The sequence below is a fragment of the Elgaria multicarinata genome, chromosome 10 (genome assembly GCF_023053635.1).
Source record: "Elgaria multicarinata webbii isolate HBS135686 ecotype San Diego chromosome 10, rElgMul1.1.pri, whole genome shotgun sequence".
NCBI classification, from domain to species: Eukaryota; Metazoa; Chordata; class Lepidosauria; order Squamata; family Anguidae; genus Elgaria; species Elgaria multicarinata.
In genome coordinates, this window is record NC_086180.1 from 39,069,929 (window position 1) to 39,086,148 (window position 16,220).

The 16,220-nt window shown below is 41.1% G+C and overlaps 1 protein-coding gene across 1 annotated transcript in view; it reads left to right on the forward strand.

The window, feature by feature from the left end:
- The first annotated feature begins 346 nt into the window (after positions 1–346).
- Positions 347–16,220, forward strand: part of HSPA4L (heat shock protein family A (Hsp70) member 4 like) — a 37,878-nt gene continuing 22,004 nt past the window's right edge. Inside the window, exons 1-4 of the mRNA XM_063136371.1 lie at positions 347–489; positions 12,664–12,721; positions 13,475–13,615; positions 14,686–14,808. Coding sequence (XP_062992441.1) covers positions 383–489; positions 12,664–12,721; positions 13,475–13,615; positions 14,686–14,808 — 429 coding nt within the window. The 5' untranslated portion in view covers positions 347–382. The remainder of the gene's footprint in view (positions 490–12,663; positions 12,722–13,474; positions 13,616–14,685; positions 14,809–16,220) is intronic.

Below are 16,220 nucleotides of genomic sequence, written 5' to 3' on the forward strand. Positions count from 1 at the left end.
GAGGGCGTACAAGGGGAGTTCTGGCCTTTGGCCAGGAGATGGCGACCGAGGCCTCCCTCCCACCGGCTCCTCTCACCTGGCCCCCTTTTCCAGATCTTTCTCGAACTCGGGAGGCTGCGCCCGAATCAGCGCGGAAAGTGCCGATTGCCGCAGCCGGAATTTCTCGGCGTCCACGTTTGGCAGCGGGGCGCGCCTGCGCAGAGGAGACCAAGTGCCGGTTGGTGGCTGTTGCTCCGCAGTGAGAGAACGAGCGAGCCGCGCAAAGGAATCGCGTCGCAACCGCAGGCAGCCGCGAGCGCTCGCCCGAGACAGGGGCCGCCGCCGAAGCAGCCGCGGGGAGGGGAGGAAGGAAGGAAGAAAGCGGACCGCACCCGGCGCAGCCATGTCTGTGGTGGGCATCGATCTGGGCTTCCAGAACTGCTACATCGCGGTGGCGCGCAGCGGGGGCATCGAGACCATCGCCAACGAGTACAGCGACCGCTGCACCCCGTGAGTACCGGCCTCCCAACCGCCATCCCGGGCAGGCGCTGCCGGAGCCGGTCGTGGGGCCCTTTCGCCGGGCAGAGAATCGTCGTCGTCCCCCCGGCCTCCAACTGCCATGCCGGCGGGCACGCGCGCTCGCGTTCCCGCTCTCTCTTCCCCCCCCCTTCCCCCCATTAAATACCGGTCCTCTATCGCAGCCTCGCCTCGGGCCCGCTAAGTGTTTTGGACCACAACTTCCAGCAGCCCCAGTTAGCAGCCCTAGTAGTTAGGGATGGTGGGAGTCTTTCGTCCAAAGCGCCTGGAGGGCGCCGGGTTGGGGAAGGGGTAATAAAACCTTGAAATGGTGGCATCTCCGCTTGGCGCAGGTGGCCAGACGCCGCCTCCCTTCTCCCTCTCCTCCTGCACTCATCCCTCGGGTGGTCTCCGCGCGCACAGGCTCCCCGCCGCCACCACCATTTGCTTGCAGGTACTCTTCTCCGCCCCCCCACTCGGCGGCACCCTTTTAATTTTCTCGAAGGCTCCTTCGAAGCGCGCATTCCCTCCCCTCCACTGTGATTAACTTGCCTTACCGGGCTTGAATTATCCTCCCCTCCCTCAACGTGCTTCTTTTCATAACATAGGAAGCTGCCTTACCCTGTGTCAGACCATTGGTCCATCTAGCTCACTGACTGGCAGCTGCTTTCTAGGGTTTCAGTCAGGCGTCTTTCCCACCCCAACTTGGGTACGCCTGGAATTGAACCTGGGGCCTGGCGCGAAAGCGTGTGTGCTGCCACTGAGCTGCTGCGGCCTTTCCAGTTCCCTCGCTCCCCCCCTCTTTCTCCAGAGTACACTATACTAGGGTGACCATATGAAAAGGAGGACAGAGCTCCTGTATCTTTAACAGTTGCATAGAAAAGGGAATTTCTGCAGGTGTCATTTGTATATATGGAGAACCTGGTGAAATTTCGTCTCCATCACAACAGTTAAAGCAGCAGGACCTATATTAGAGTGCATTTTAAAAAGAGGGCAGGGCACCTGCAGCTTTAACTGTTGTGATGAAGAGGAGATTTCACCAGGTTCTCCATATATACAAATGACACCTGCAGAAATTCCCTTTTCAGTACAACTGTTAAAGATACAGGAGCCCTGTCCTCCTTTACATATGGTCACCCTACACTATACTTTATCTCTGCACCCAAGATGATGACAGTCCTGAGTCTCCATCAGCAGTGGTCTACAGCCTTTCCACCTTTGGAACCGACCATTAGCCTTGACCTGCAGTGGTGGGGATCCCACTTCCTTTTTATCTTTAAGCATATGCAAATGTTGTCCTACTTCTGATTTTATTTTATTTCCCTTTCTCTCGCATTATTATTATTATTATTATTATTATTATTATTATTATTATTATTTGTTCTTCCCTTCAGAAATTGTAGAAATTCATCTCTCCCCCTCCCCCACCCTATGTAAATTGCTGGGGTGCAATCCAGTTGTTAGTCACAACCCACTAGTTGAAAACCCCTGTTCTGCAGGTTGTGCCATCTAGTAATCCTGAAGCAATTATTTCCTCCTTTAATCAGCACACTATCCTTCGCTGTAGTAGCAGGCACACAGGTTTGCCAGAGGCAAAAGAAATTGTGTTTCCCTTTTGGCAAACAGTCCCAAGATTTGGGTTTTGAAGCAATTCTTCCTGAAGCTCAAGGTAGCTGTAATGCTCACTTCAGCAGAGGAAATTTTTTCAGATGAGTGCAATTCAGGTCACAGTGATGCATAACATTTTTACAGGCCCATGGTCTGAAATCACCAGGCTGGGATTGGTATGGCTGAAAAAGGAAAAGCTGGATAAAAGAAGTTGGCTCAGCTTTGGTTCTTCTGTTCTTTCTTCCTGCACAACCTCCTTTCTCCTTGACCTGTTACTGCTTGTTCTATTGCCTCACCTGGCTGTCAGGCATGGAGGGTGATGTCAGGGAATAGTTGGTGTGCTGAATGGATAATAACAGTATGAAGGAGTAGGTGGAGATTCCTCTCTGTCCTTTGTTTCCATGGGTTACAGCCAGGAGTTGTAAATGAGCACTATCTCTGTGTAGTTCTAGCAGAAATGAGGGGTTTGGATAATAAAAAACACAGACATTAATTTGCTCTCTGCTACTCTGAAAACAATTTTGTTGCTCAGAAAACTGATGATGCAGTGGGAATATGAAAATACACATTAGTTTGGAAAGGTTAGTGTGCACATACAGGACTGTCTTTGCTGGGTCAGGGCAGAGGTCTGTCTATTCTAATATTTGGATGTCTACAAACAGGGCATAAAAATGATGTCCTTCCCCTATTTGCCTTCAGTATCCTGTTCCCAGAGAGATGCTGCTTCTAGAGGTTCCATTTATTTATTGTGGTTAATAGGTTTTCATAGTTGGCCTATCTAAACTGACAATATCTAGTGGTGGTGAATTCCATAAGTTCGGCTTCAGTCTTACATACTTTACCATTGCACTCAGAGGGACTTAACTAGACATGCCCAGAACTGTGCTGTTAATCATGTTTTGTGTGTGAAGAAATACTTCTTTAGTAAGGCTTGACTTTACTGCTCTGGATTTCATCATCTTGTATTATTTGGAGTCATCTGCAGACTTTACTGCAACAGTGTCACCCAGATCATTTATGAATTCATTAAATAGCACCAGTCCTAATACAAAAACTCTTGGGGATCCCACACGAACTACCTTCATTTTCAGCAATCTGAAAACATTTTGAAAACGTTGGTGAGGTGAGACTAGCCTCTGCGGAAGCCATGCTGATTGTTTCTTGTTCTGTTTAATCATCCTAGTCAAGTTCTATCTCCTCTCCCCTGCCATTTTGTCATTGTGTGAGTTCTGTTGAGCTCCATTAAAAAAAAAAAGATTATGTGTACATGGGTGACACCTGGCAGCATAAAAAAGGTTGGTCCCTACCCATGCTTGTAGTCAGAATTTGGAGTGCCAAGTGTTTGTCAGTCATCGCCATCCCCTTGCGTTGGTCCGATCACCAAAAGATTACACAATTCCCTCTTAATGAGCAATTAGGTTGAATACTGCCTGTGTGTTTTTCCTGCACCCAGTAGTATCCCTTAAGTAAAAGGGTTAGATGCTAACAAACCCCGCCCCTTAAAAACCCAGAGAGAGGACCTAAATAAGCCTGAAGGGAACAACTCCCTTTTCTTTGTGCCTGCAGATCTATAAGTAGCTTACAATCTAAGTTTGACAGTGAGGAAAGAAGGGGAACTGGTGGGATGGGATTGGAGTCATGGGAAGGCAAAGTAATAAGGGATGAATGAGAGCAAATGCAATTACACTGTGGCCTGAATTGGACATGATACTAAACTATAGTTCAGTGCTATGGTAACAAGCCTTGGTGAGCCTTAGGCCTATGCACTCCCATCTTTCCCTCTTCTCCTTAAGTGTAGCCAGGAGGAGGAGATTGGAAGCATCCGCTTCCTGGTTTAAACTAATGGGAGTTTCTTCTTGGTTCTGAACTTGGAACACTTGTCAGTTGAAACCAGAGGTACCTGAGGCCTGGGGCCCAAATCCAGCAGTTTTGGGCTCCCAATCTGGTCCTCCTGGGCTCTATAGATGGCCATGCCCCTTTGTCTGACCCCACCCTCTTCCACCAACCACAATAATTTGGTAGCTTCCTGGATTGTGTGCAGTCCCCCCCCCCCCATTTTGAAAGGTTGAAATACCTCCCTTAAGGTTAGTTACTGCCAGTAAAAGGTTTAAGCTACAATATGCTGGTATTTTTTTTGAATATTTGGCCCCACCCTTTTGCCTTTGATTCTGCCTACCACTGAAATGTAGCCTTTGAGAGCTTGTCCAAAATTGAATACAGCCTTCAGGCTGAAAGACGTTTAAACTGTGGGTTGTTGAAGTAAGTGAGGATCATAAACCACAATAACCCATAGTTCAAATTAGCCATTGTTTAAATTAACCGCAGTGGGCTTGTTCTCTTGATCAAACAGTCCATCATGGCTTACAGCCATCTGTAAAATTCAAGCTGCAACTGCTGCTTGTTGTGTTGTCCAAACCCGGGGGGTGGGGTTGTGCGAGGGTTAAACGATCCTTGCAGAACCCATGGCCTTTTTTAGGGTTAAGGAAAGGTTGTTTAACTCTCACACAACCCAGCTCCACTGAGTTCGGATGAAACAACAAGCCATAGTCTCGACTTGAATTTTAAGGGTGGTGCCTCCCAGCGGTGCTGCGATCGTGCAAACTCTCAGTTTGTCCCTACTGGATGTAATAAACCATTCTAGTATAAAAAATGAAGTGGATGATTCCATTCTCTTTCCTCTTGGCCGCACTGCAGGAGGAAGCGTGATAGTCCATGCCCGGACACATTACCATTGTACTAAACTGTGGTTCAACATTATGTCCAAATTGAGGCATTCTTAGACTTGATTGCAGTTGAGGGGGAAGACTAAAGGTTAAGCCTTAGCTTCACTTTTTAATAAGCTTGTTAAACAGTTACTAGAAAGGTTTCACTGTAAAAATTTGCAACGCATGTTAATAAACATCACAAAAAGTAATAAACAGGTCAGTTTTATTATATTTATGTTAAAGCAGTCCCCTTCCTCTCTCCTCCTACCCCAATACTGAAATAACATTGTCCTTGTCATCATTAGGCTATCTTGATCTTTAACGTATCTTCAAGGGAAGTGCATCTTCAAAAATGCAGACAAGCAACTGAAACTTGTTTTGAGACAGGTTTTTAAATGCTTTTCTAGATTAAAATGTAATGTGTGGATATGCTTGGATATGCTTTGAGACAAAACTACTTCAGGCTGAATGCTGGTAGTAATCTTTTAGCCATTATTCATTGAGGTTCTCAAACCTTAAACTCTAATTAGATATCTGTTCCCACTTACTTTGCTATCAAAGTGGCATTTTATGCATCTCTAGATGGTTTAAATTTCTAATGTACTGTTATAGGAATACAATTTTGTTGTTTCAAATAAAGAGATTACACTTCCAACATTTTGGGTAAAGAGTGCTTTCTGGCTTGCTTAAGGACACTGGATAGCTGGTGGCTTATTCTCAGCTTCTACCTACTAGCCAGGGTGAAGGCTCAAATCAATATTCTTTTTGTCTGTTTTAGAATGATCTTCTGTAAGAAGTCTCTCGATGCTCCTTCTTATTAACCCTTCAGACAAATTGCCGTTTTTTTTTGAAGAAGTGTTTGGTGGCAAGGTCCTGGTTTGCTCATAACACTAACCCATTGTTTATTTAACCCATGGGTTGTTGTCCTTCCCAGCGTTTCTCTGGCAGATGACTGAGCAAACCATGGTTTGTTTTCTCTATTCCTGGGTTGTTTCCCTCCTCCTTCGCCTGCTCTCTCGCTGTCTCCCAAATGCCTTTGTGGTGCTGTAGTACTTGGTATGTAGAGCAGCTCGGTTTTTTGACTGCTCTTGCCCATCACCTATGTAGCCTGGTGAAACAGCTCATGAACAACTTTTGGTTCTAGGTTCATATATAACAGCCCATGGTTAAAACAACCCAGAGTTCACAACTCAACAGTAAAGCATGGGTGCTCTTTCTGGGTTGTTTATGGTTAACAAACTATGGTTTGTTAGTGTGGCTCATTTCTCACATCACAACAAGCCAGAATTCAACACCCCAAGAGTTAAATAAATCATGGCTTAGCATTATGTATGAACCAGGTCGAAGAGTAAGCAGGCTGGGCCTGTTTTATTTCTACTAATTTTTAAATGTTTTACTAGAATTTTCATACAACTTAAGATTTATTTGTTTTTAAACACTAGATTATAACAAAGACCATGCTTTCATTTACAATATACCACAATCTGTATGGAGTCATTGATTCACTAAAATAATCCACTACCTGCATGGTGGATTATTTTAGTGATTACTTTTGACACGCATGTTTTAGTGATTATTTTTGACATGCATGCTTTGCTGAAAAGACTTAGAAATATATATTTTCAATTACACATCTATTGCTGTTGCCTACCAGGATTATTGTTTTGACCAGCAAACTGGTGTAGATTACCTTCTTAAAGACATTGGGGTACTCATATACTCAACAAATATTAGGTTAAATCACCTGCTACTTCCTCCCCATGAATGCAAATCTTAAACAGAATGCCCCTATCATCTAAAACTACAGGGGCATCTGTTGGAACCATTAAAGAGTAGGGCTATTCTTCTGTGATATTTCTTAAGTCTCTTAAATGGCTTTCATAAAATCATAATTAAACATAATGTTGTGTTACCAGGACGTCAGATAAAGTACCTAGGTCAGTCCACTTCAAAACATGTTTCTTAAAAAAAGTCTGGTAAAAAGCCACATGACTCTGCATTGCATGTCTTATACTTTCTGAAACTCCCTTACTACAGCAGTGGGCAGAATTTAGTCTTGTGGGCTCTACCTTGTTTTTTACTAGAATGCCAAGGTCTGCTAGAACCCTGAGAAGCCAAGTGCAAAATAATGACCGGGGAGGGGCTTGACTTCTTCCTAGAATTAAGGAACAAGGTGTCGCTGAACACATCCTCAATCCAGGAATATTTTGTTTATATACAAGTAATAAGTTCACAGTCCTTTCACACAAGAATCCACCCCTGGTTCTCCACCCCTCCACACACACACACAAGCTTGCTTCATTTCAGCAGTCTAACTTAGAAAGTGAAGAGCGAGCCTAATTGTTTCTGTTAATTAAGTAGGAGTGAATAATCCTTGCTGTTCTACTGAGAATCATCCAGAGATCAACCAGTAGATCTTGATCTACTTTCTGTCCGCCTGTGCCTTAGAGTGGGAGAACCCTGCTCCTGGAAATAAAGTTTTGTCAGTCTCTGTTTCTATTATAAGAATTCTAGTTCAATAAATTGATAATACAAAATGGAATGATATAGCCATAGGAAGCATGCCTTTTATAGTTTGACGGAGAACTGAAGAAGTATTTCTTAAGAGTTACTCAAAAAGGCTGAATATTCTGAATCTTTTCCAGTTTGGTGAAGCCCAAATTTTCTGATCTATATAAGATTTGAGGATGTAGTTTACTTTGAGTAGGGGTTATTATAACCCCCTCCAATATCCAGAACTTCAGGATTCTTTCAATCTGCCTTTAGTCTGATAGATTGAAGGTATCCTTTTCAACTACAAGTTTCAAAAAAATAAGCTCCCAGATAGTACCATTTAACCTGCTCAATTTTGTGATCCTCAGTATGCCACACATGAGCCTTAGATACTACTTTGATCTTTTCATAAGGTTGGATCCAATGTTGTCATTCTGAACCAGGAGGAGGGGTGATTCCTCCTCACCTGCATGCCATCAAAATCTGCTCTGGAGGTCTGGGGAATCTTCCAGAGCAGACCTCTGGGTGGTGTAGAAGGCTTCTTGGGTGGTAGAAAGAGGGTGAAAGTCCTTCCACTAGCTTGTCTTTGGATTTAACCCACACAAAGCTTCTCTACAGTGGTTCTCTGAAAATTCCAGATGGTGTCAGTCCTTTTAATAAATCTTTGGTTTTAGATGCTGATGCTTTATGACTTCATTCTTGCTGAGCCACTTTGAATTATAGAAATAGCATACAAATATTTTAAATGATTTTTGCAGTTGGCTGGCATGAAGCAGCCCAGGATGGATACTGTTGGTTTTTGTTATCTGTCTTTCTGTTTGCTCTTGAAGTGCATTTGAAAAGAAATAGATATTTCACAAAAGAAAAGCACCCATATCTGTTCAGAAAGGAAGTGTCCCTGTAAAAATCTGCTCCTGGAACTTCCTACCATTTGGAAATGTGAGAAGTATGAAACAGGATGATTACCTGCACAGATAATCAGGGATTATTAAAATAAAATTGGTGTTAATAATTATAGTATATTTAGTGAACCAAACATTTCTAAAGTAAAGCTTTCATGTTCAGATCCCAGATACTTTCAGTCTCTGTCATGTACCAAATCTTATTAGAGTAAAAAAAAATGAGCTTGTTAGGGATCTTATATATGTATGGTTGATGTGAATAGACTTATGGCTGATGAAGAGCTGTAAAGTGGTAACGTATTAATTGATTATGGGGGTTTGAAAAGCAGGACCGAGGAACTGGAAGTGGAAAAGGTGTGTTAAGGGATTGTTTTGTTAACTGCAAGTTTCATGTGTAGTATTCATGTACATTTATTTTTAATGGCCCAGTTCTGAAGACACCTTAAATGGTGTTTAAGGCTTTTTTGTTAACAAAAACGCCTTAACCACCGTGGTTTAAGGTGTCTTCTGAACAAGGCCAATAGAAGGCTGACTATATAAAGGAAAAATCAAAAGACATACTCCCTTAGACATTTTTTTAAAAAAGATATGCAGAGATGGAATTTTCAGGCAGGAAAATGGGTGTCCCCTCTGGAATCTGCTACTCAAAGCTTTCTTTGTGATCATGCTAGCAGCTTGAGTGCAGGAATCTTGTGTACCAGACACGGAGATAACATTAGAGACAACCATTGACTGGGTGGGCTCAGACAACATGTTAAGCCATGATGGTTATTTTTTTTATTATTATTATTGTGTCGTCTGCGTGCTGTTTTTCCCAACTATGGTGGTTTATTTAGCTAAAATAAGCCACGGTCTGCATTGAGGTTTATTTAAGCCATCATGACTTATCTTGTTGTCTGGTGCCTCAAAGTGGTTTAAGCACATCTCCTACAAATTCGCCTAGCAAGAGCGGTCAAAATCACTGCCACCACTTTACTCCTTTCGGGCAATCTCTGTTTCTGAGATCTGCCTAGCAAGAAATTGTTCTCTCTGCCTGTCTCCATCCTAATCCTTCCCTCCTCAATGGTGTGCTCTGCAAACTTCCAAAGTGTCAAATCCCTGTTTCCCCGCAGAGACGCATAGCTGTGCAGGGTTTTAGTTCTGCCCAGGGTACCTCCCCACGATGGCCACTTGTGTATGAAATTTGCAAACCTTGAAGGGTTTAGAGCTGCTACCCTCTTTTGGGTGCAAAGATTCACAGCAGTATTAAGGAAGCTCAGTTCTAAGAAAGCCAAATAAGCCGCTTTGTATGCCAATAGACTTCCTTTTATTTATTTTGAGTTGTTCGTTTGTTGCTGGTGAGAAGGGAAAGGCTTGAACTTTTGGACTGTTGGATAGGAATAAGAAGTGGGGAAGGGATTATTTCAGCTTACTTTTCCATGAAAAGCAAAATCAGAGTGAGATCGGGAGCGATAAGGAAGAAACAGAAGGCACAAGAAGATGCCCCTAGTGGGCAGCTGACCAATCAGAGAGAGGAACATGATGTAGCTTCATCGCAAGGGTTAGGGTGATACGGCTTCCAGCCAAAGGAAGCTGGGATGCCATCCAGGCCGAGTGGGAGGACTATAGAGGGAGGAAGAGCAGTGGGGAATAAACTACAGACATAGTTTAATTGCCCAATCAAGTGAGGGATGAAGCAATAAGCTACGATGAATAACTTATAATCCACCAAGGCGTGCAAACCCGCCCATTGCCTATGGTACACGTTCATTTTTTGTGTCTTGCAAGGATATCTGATCAAACTGGCTCTGCATGTTTTTATGATGCTTTAAAGTATAGCTTGGAAAAACTGATCTGATGTGCGATCTATGATGCTGCAATAGTTATGTACGTTGTTGGGCAACTGTTGTGGGTACCCATGACAAAAGATTTGTAAGTCTATGGGAAATTCCTATTTTTGTGAAAGAATGGCTAAATACTTGGCTTGCACTATTTATCTGTGGGGTTGGTAGAACAAAAGTATGTGAAAATCTAAATGTGACTGCCTTTTTTAAAAAAAAATTACATGGACTTCTCAATCTGTTAGTTCACCAAATTCTGAGAGAGATTCCTGGGATTGAGCATTACCACCTGTCCTTTAAGGGTGAATAAAGCAAACAGGCTAAATTGGAAGACATAGGCAGGTGTCAGGATCATTGTTCAAGGTTCTGCTGTACAGATTATGCTGGTGGTTTTACATTTGAATTTTTGAGACATTGATGCAAGTTCAGTCCATGTAATAGCTGTTATAGAATTGCAGTGGTTTATGATGGCATTGCTAGTTGGATAGCTTAATAGCAAAACAACTTCAGTCAATTAGCAACAAAAAAACTTTAGGTTTTAATATGTTGTATTAAGCATTTCCATATTCGGTAAAGCTCCAAAATGCTGGGCCATGCCCTTAACAGATAGGTTATTTAGGCAATATGGATCTAGTGTGGTATCTTATGTTCTGTGGTTACTTCCATCTTAGAGCTACCTTTGAGCTGGATAGTAAAGCATACTCCTTACTCCTTCTCTGATGAATCTGATCATAAGAAAAATATATACCTTGGGATTTAAAGCTCCTAAAACAGCCAAAACTAGCTCTTATCCAATTACTAAAATTATTATTATTATTATTATTATTATTATTATTATTATTATTATTTACACTTATATACCGCCCCCATAGCCAGGGCTCTCTGGGCGGTTTACACAAATCTCCCATCTCTCTTGCTCTTTGAAATCTGACTTAATTTATTACTTGGGGTAAAATGTCTGGGGCTAATATTGACCTATACTTCTCTCAGACTTTTGCTATTGTCTTTCTGATCTCATTTTGTTCTCAGGAACCATTGAACTAATGCCATCAGTATTGCTGTATGATATTAATATGCAAAATTTGATATTTGTGTCACACCCTTTGACACTTGCTGCTGTCAATGCTTGCTTTAATTCTAGGTGTTTTAGAATTTCATATATATTTATTTATTTTTGACTGAATTTTATTTAATACCTACTGTGGGATCTTAATCAGAAGTGACGAAAATAAGTCTTTACATTTTAGAAGCAGTTTCATTTTCACAACAGCTACTTACACCAGCCATGAAATTGGAAATTTAGCCCATTTGATCACATCCAACCTATCTTTCTCTAATGTGGGTTTAAGATTATTTTCAAATCAGTTTGCCGTATTTTTAGAAAGATAAACTTATATATAGCGCACACCTCTCCTTTCTTACATTTGGAGCCCGTTAACATCTAAACTTCCTTCTTGTATTGGTCAACCATGTTAATGTGTAGTAGTTTTGGCCTCTTTAGATTAATTTTCTAACCTGAAAGACTGCTGAATATTAGCTCTTTCTCCTTAAAATTCTGAACAAATTTTTATCACAACAAAATTCCTGTGGCACAACTCTCTGATAAGCTTATAAACTTGTAAAATAAAGATGGCTTATTTACTTACACCTTATGATAAGAAGAAAAAGAAGATTTTTCTTATTTGGGGCCTGTAAGTTTTGCAGTCTTCTGGGGCCTGTACATATAACAGCAGAAATGACTCCTTCAAAGTACACAGAAAATGCCAGCATGAGCTAAGGCACAGTGGTAGTTCTTAAGAAGCCATATCACAGGAAGACACACTTCTCTCTTTCTCTTAAACAAGAAGTCCTAGAATGTTAAAGAAATATCTGTCCATATAAAGTCTGAGAATGGATGTCTCAGAGAAAACTGGATTTCAGAATGTGTTAGCTTTTTAAGTTATACTTTTAAAAAGGCCCACATTTTGGTTTCCCATCCCTGCAGTATAATAAGACAACAAGAGCATGAATAATGCACATGTCTAAAATAGAATTAACGCTGCAGCTCCTACTTTCCCCAAAACTTCAGACCTTATGAACTTCCATGGTATGAAAAGGGACAGAAAAAAACTACAAACTTCTTACACTACTAATGGTACACGTGACATACTAGACCCTCTTCCTGATCTCACACAACAATGGCTTCCTGAAAGATATTGTACAAATAGCCCATAAGTTTAGCCCCAGTAAAATCTATGAAAAGAAAACAGACAATACTTGTCAAGTTGCTGGGGTTGCTTGTTACACTTTAAATTCCTATAAATAAACAATTTCTTACCCTTTCCAACTCCATCAGTTCAGATCATCTTCAAACAGATCTCTCCTACACTGCCAAGTTTCAGATCAACCCTCCAAGCCATTTTCTGAATATAAGCCATAGAACCTACTGCCTCCCCACCCCCACCCCCACCCGCCTCACTCAATTTCTATAATGGTGGAATGTGATTTATTTGGTTCACCCTTAACATAGGGCCCCAAATGTGGCCCTATAATTTTATGTAATGTAACGATAACATTTGTTACAGGTCTTTATATACTAATAACTGTCTGTTTGCTCTTTTCTGGCTCGTATACGAACTGAAAATCTCTTTTGTATTTCAGAGCTTGTATATCATTAGGATCTAAAGCCCGGACTATTGGAAATGCAGCAAAGAGCCAGGTAAACAATAATTGATTGTTACTTTAGTGAAAGATGTCATCTTACACAGGAGCAGTTTTTAGTTTTTATCTACTAACTCCAAAAACACAGCATACTAATTCCTAATCTCAAGCCTCAAACTAATTTGACTGAGAGTGTCTAGGGCCAGTGGTTACTATGAACACAAATATCTCAGAGCTCATTCAAAGCAAAGCAAATCTTGTTGAAAATAGTGAACATTTCACAAATAAGTTGTTTTAATTGGATAAGAGTGGAGTGTAGAAACTGCCCTTGGAAGTAGTACTCTTAAATGACTTAGAAAACAATTCCATTTAACTAAGGAACTTAAAGTACTTGAAAACAGTGTGTGTTTGACAATTGAATCATGCTGCTGCTGCTGATGATGATGGCATTTTTATGGCCAGCCTGAGAGAAGCCACAGTTTAACTATACTGAGCAACTGTATGCGAATAAAATTGGTATACTTGCTTTTAGCCATTAAAGTTATAGTCCACACCTTTGTGCGCAAGATGGTTCACAGTAACACTGCAATCCTATACATGTCTGTTGAGAAGTAAATCTCACTGCATTCCATGGGACATACATGTAAGTGAGTATAGGATTGCAGCCTTAAAAAATAAAAACAATGCAAACTGTTTTTACTACGGATGAATTTGAAAAGTGGTTTGAAGTTAACTCGTGCAAATCATTGTAGAATTGTAAGCTTTAATATGAATGTGGGAAATTAATAATGGCAATATTATACTTTCACAGATAATCACAAATGTTAAGAATTCGTTACATGGATTCAAAAAACTGCATGGGAGAGCATTTGATGATCCTTTTATAAAAGCTGAAAGAATCAAACTGCCCTATGAGCTTCAGAAGTTGCCTAACGGGAGTGTAGGAGTAAAGGTGAGTGTGGCAGCCCCTGCTGTGATTTCTACAATTAAACTGTTAGGATGCAGAAAGCTGAGTTTGTCTTGCCAAATGCTAAATATCAAAACAAGGGTATGATGAAGATCTGGATACTTCTGGAAGGTGAAATTGAAATATTGACACTGCCCATATTAAACTGTCTGACTAACAGCCGGCAGCGGAGCAGCAAAACCAAGGAGAAGGCTTGTGGGGGAGGAATTCCCTCTCCATGGCAGAGGGGAAGATATGCACTATGTTACATTCTTGGGCTACTTCTTAATATGATTTTTAAAGCATGGTCCATTTCTTATCCTCTTAACTGGTAAAAACAGGGGGAAATATTTGAAAACTGTGTTCCTCAGCTGTATGCCCATTGCAACTTGTTTTGTTTCGTATGCTACTGTGAAATTGGTATATTCCTCAGCAGCAAGGCTTGATATACCTAGAGTACAGAGAGATAACTACCTGGAAGCAGGTAATGTGTAGAGAAAAGAATGAAGGCGAGCAGAATATGAGATGGGTAGAGGCTGGCAACCATGGGCATTAAAAACTGATTCTACTTGTGTTCTATGTCCGTTCAGTCATACAGTACCTTCCCAAAAAAATTGAATTTACTACTTTCCAAACAAAACTCTTGTGATTGAATGTATACTGAATGGGAAACTGACCAATCCTATCCCTCTAATAAGTGTATCTGTATGATACATGTTTGTCAAATTCATGCTACACATTTTAGTATATGTCTGAAAAAGAGGCCATAAGGACCATGGATCACTCTTACTGGGTTATAGTATCTGTTACATGATTTAGAGGGTGATTATATTTTCTGACAATATTTTAAGAGGTTACCTTAAACGGTGGGCAACTTCTGGCCCTCCAGATGTTTTGGCCTACACCTCCCAGTATCCTTCACCATTGGCCACTCTGGCTAGGACTGATGGAAGTTGTGGGCCAAAATATCTGGAGGGCTGCAAGTTGCCCTCCTCTGCCTTAAGCATTGGAAACACATCATGGTAAAATGCATCCCTTCTGGGACTATGTGCTTACATGAATTTTTTATGTTATAGGTGCGGTACTTGGATGAAGAGAGACCTTTTGCAATTGAACAGGTTACTGGCATGCTATTAGTTAAGCTTAAAGAGACGTCGGAAGGTGCACTTAAAAAACCTGTAGCAGACTGTGTAATTTCGGTAAGTTGGGAATATTTTATAAAAGTTAATAATACTGGGAAAGATTAAAATGAAATCTGTTTCTGAAAAGAAAACACAGTATGCTAGAACGGTTTTGCTTCCCAGAAACTTGTTTCAGCTGGAAGTGCTTATAGAAAAATATGAGCCACAGAAGCCCTTTCACTTACTTGGTGCAATCACTATTTGTAAAATCTTCTCAAAGTTAACTCTGAGTAAAATTAGTGGTTGGGCCTACATAACGTGCTGTCTTCTCCATTGATTAGATTGCAAAATGAAAGGATTGTAGCTCAGTACTGGGCCACATGGTTTGTTGCATGCTGAAGGTCCCAGTCATCTCCAGGTAAAAGGATCAGTTAGCAGGTGATAAGAGACCCTGGAGAGCCATTGCCAGTCAGTGTAGACAGGCCTGGGCTAGATAGACAAATAGTCCAACCTGTTATAACACTGCTTCCTATGTTCCTGTCGCAAAGGAGGCTACTGAAACTATCTTTGTCTGCCTTATATTGAGTCAGACCATTGGTCCATCTAGCCTGGTATTGTCAACACTAACTGGCACCAGTTCTCCAGGGTTTCAGGCAGGTTTCTTTCCTAGCTCTACCTGGAGATGGTGGGGATTAAACCTGGGACCTTCTGCATGCAAAGCAAGTACTCTACCATTGAGCTACAGTTCCTCCTCTTAGATCAAGAGCTTAAAAATGACCTGACACAAAAGAAAAAATGATTGGATGGGTGAAGAAAATTAGCAAACTTGGGTAGTAGTCCTTAGGTACCAGGTCTTATAGTGATCACCTGGGAGGGAAACAGCTAAAGGGCAGGAGGAGCCAAAAGTTTGTGGTCCCTTGGCTGCACTGAAGAAGTGGCCCTGTTTCCCTTCTCTTCTTCCCCCTGTTGTGGTCTGCTGGAATGTCTTCTCACGCAAAGTACATAGTCCAGAAGCACTTCATTCTTCAGTGTAACAAATAAGTAGAAGCTATACTTTTTGTTTAGTCCGTAAATTGGTAACAGCTAGAACAACATATTCTATAGATTCTTGACTAAAATGTAAGAAATCTGAATGTAACCAGGATCCAAGCTTTAAGCATCTTCCTATCATCCATTTTTGTGGTTATTTACAATATTTATATACCACTTTACTTGCAGTAAAGTTCCCAAGCAGTGAACAATAAAAATGAAGAGGAAAAAATATCAATACAGAGTTAAAATCTTTAAATTCATTTTTGTATGTTTATATGATCTGAACTGCTAATATATCAATCCTCCTGCAAATATCAGCAATAGATCACAACATTTTGGTGACTTTTTATTGTATTTTTACTACATACTTAGTAGAAATACTTTAGCTTAACATGTTATTGTTCGCTCTTTTGATTTTTTTTTTTACTCTAATACTTCTGTTGAAACTGAATCTGGAT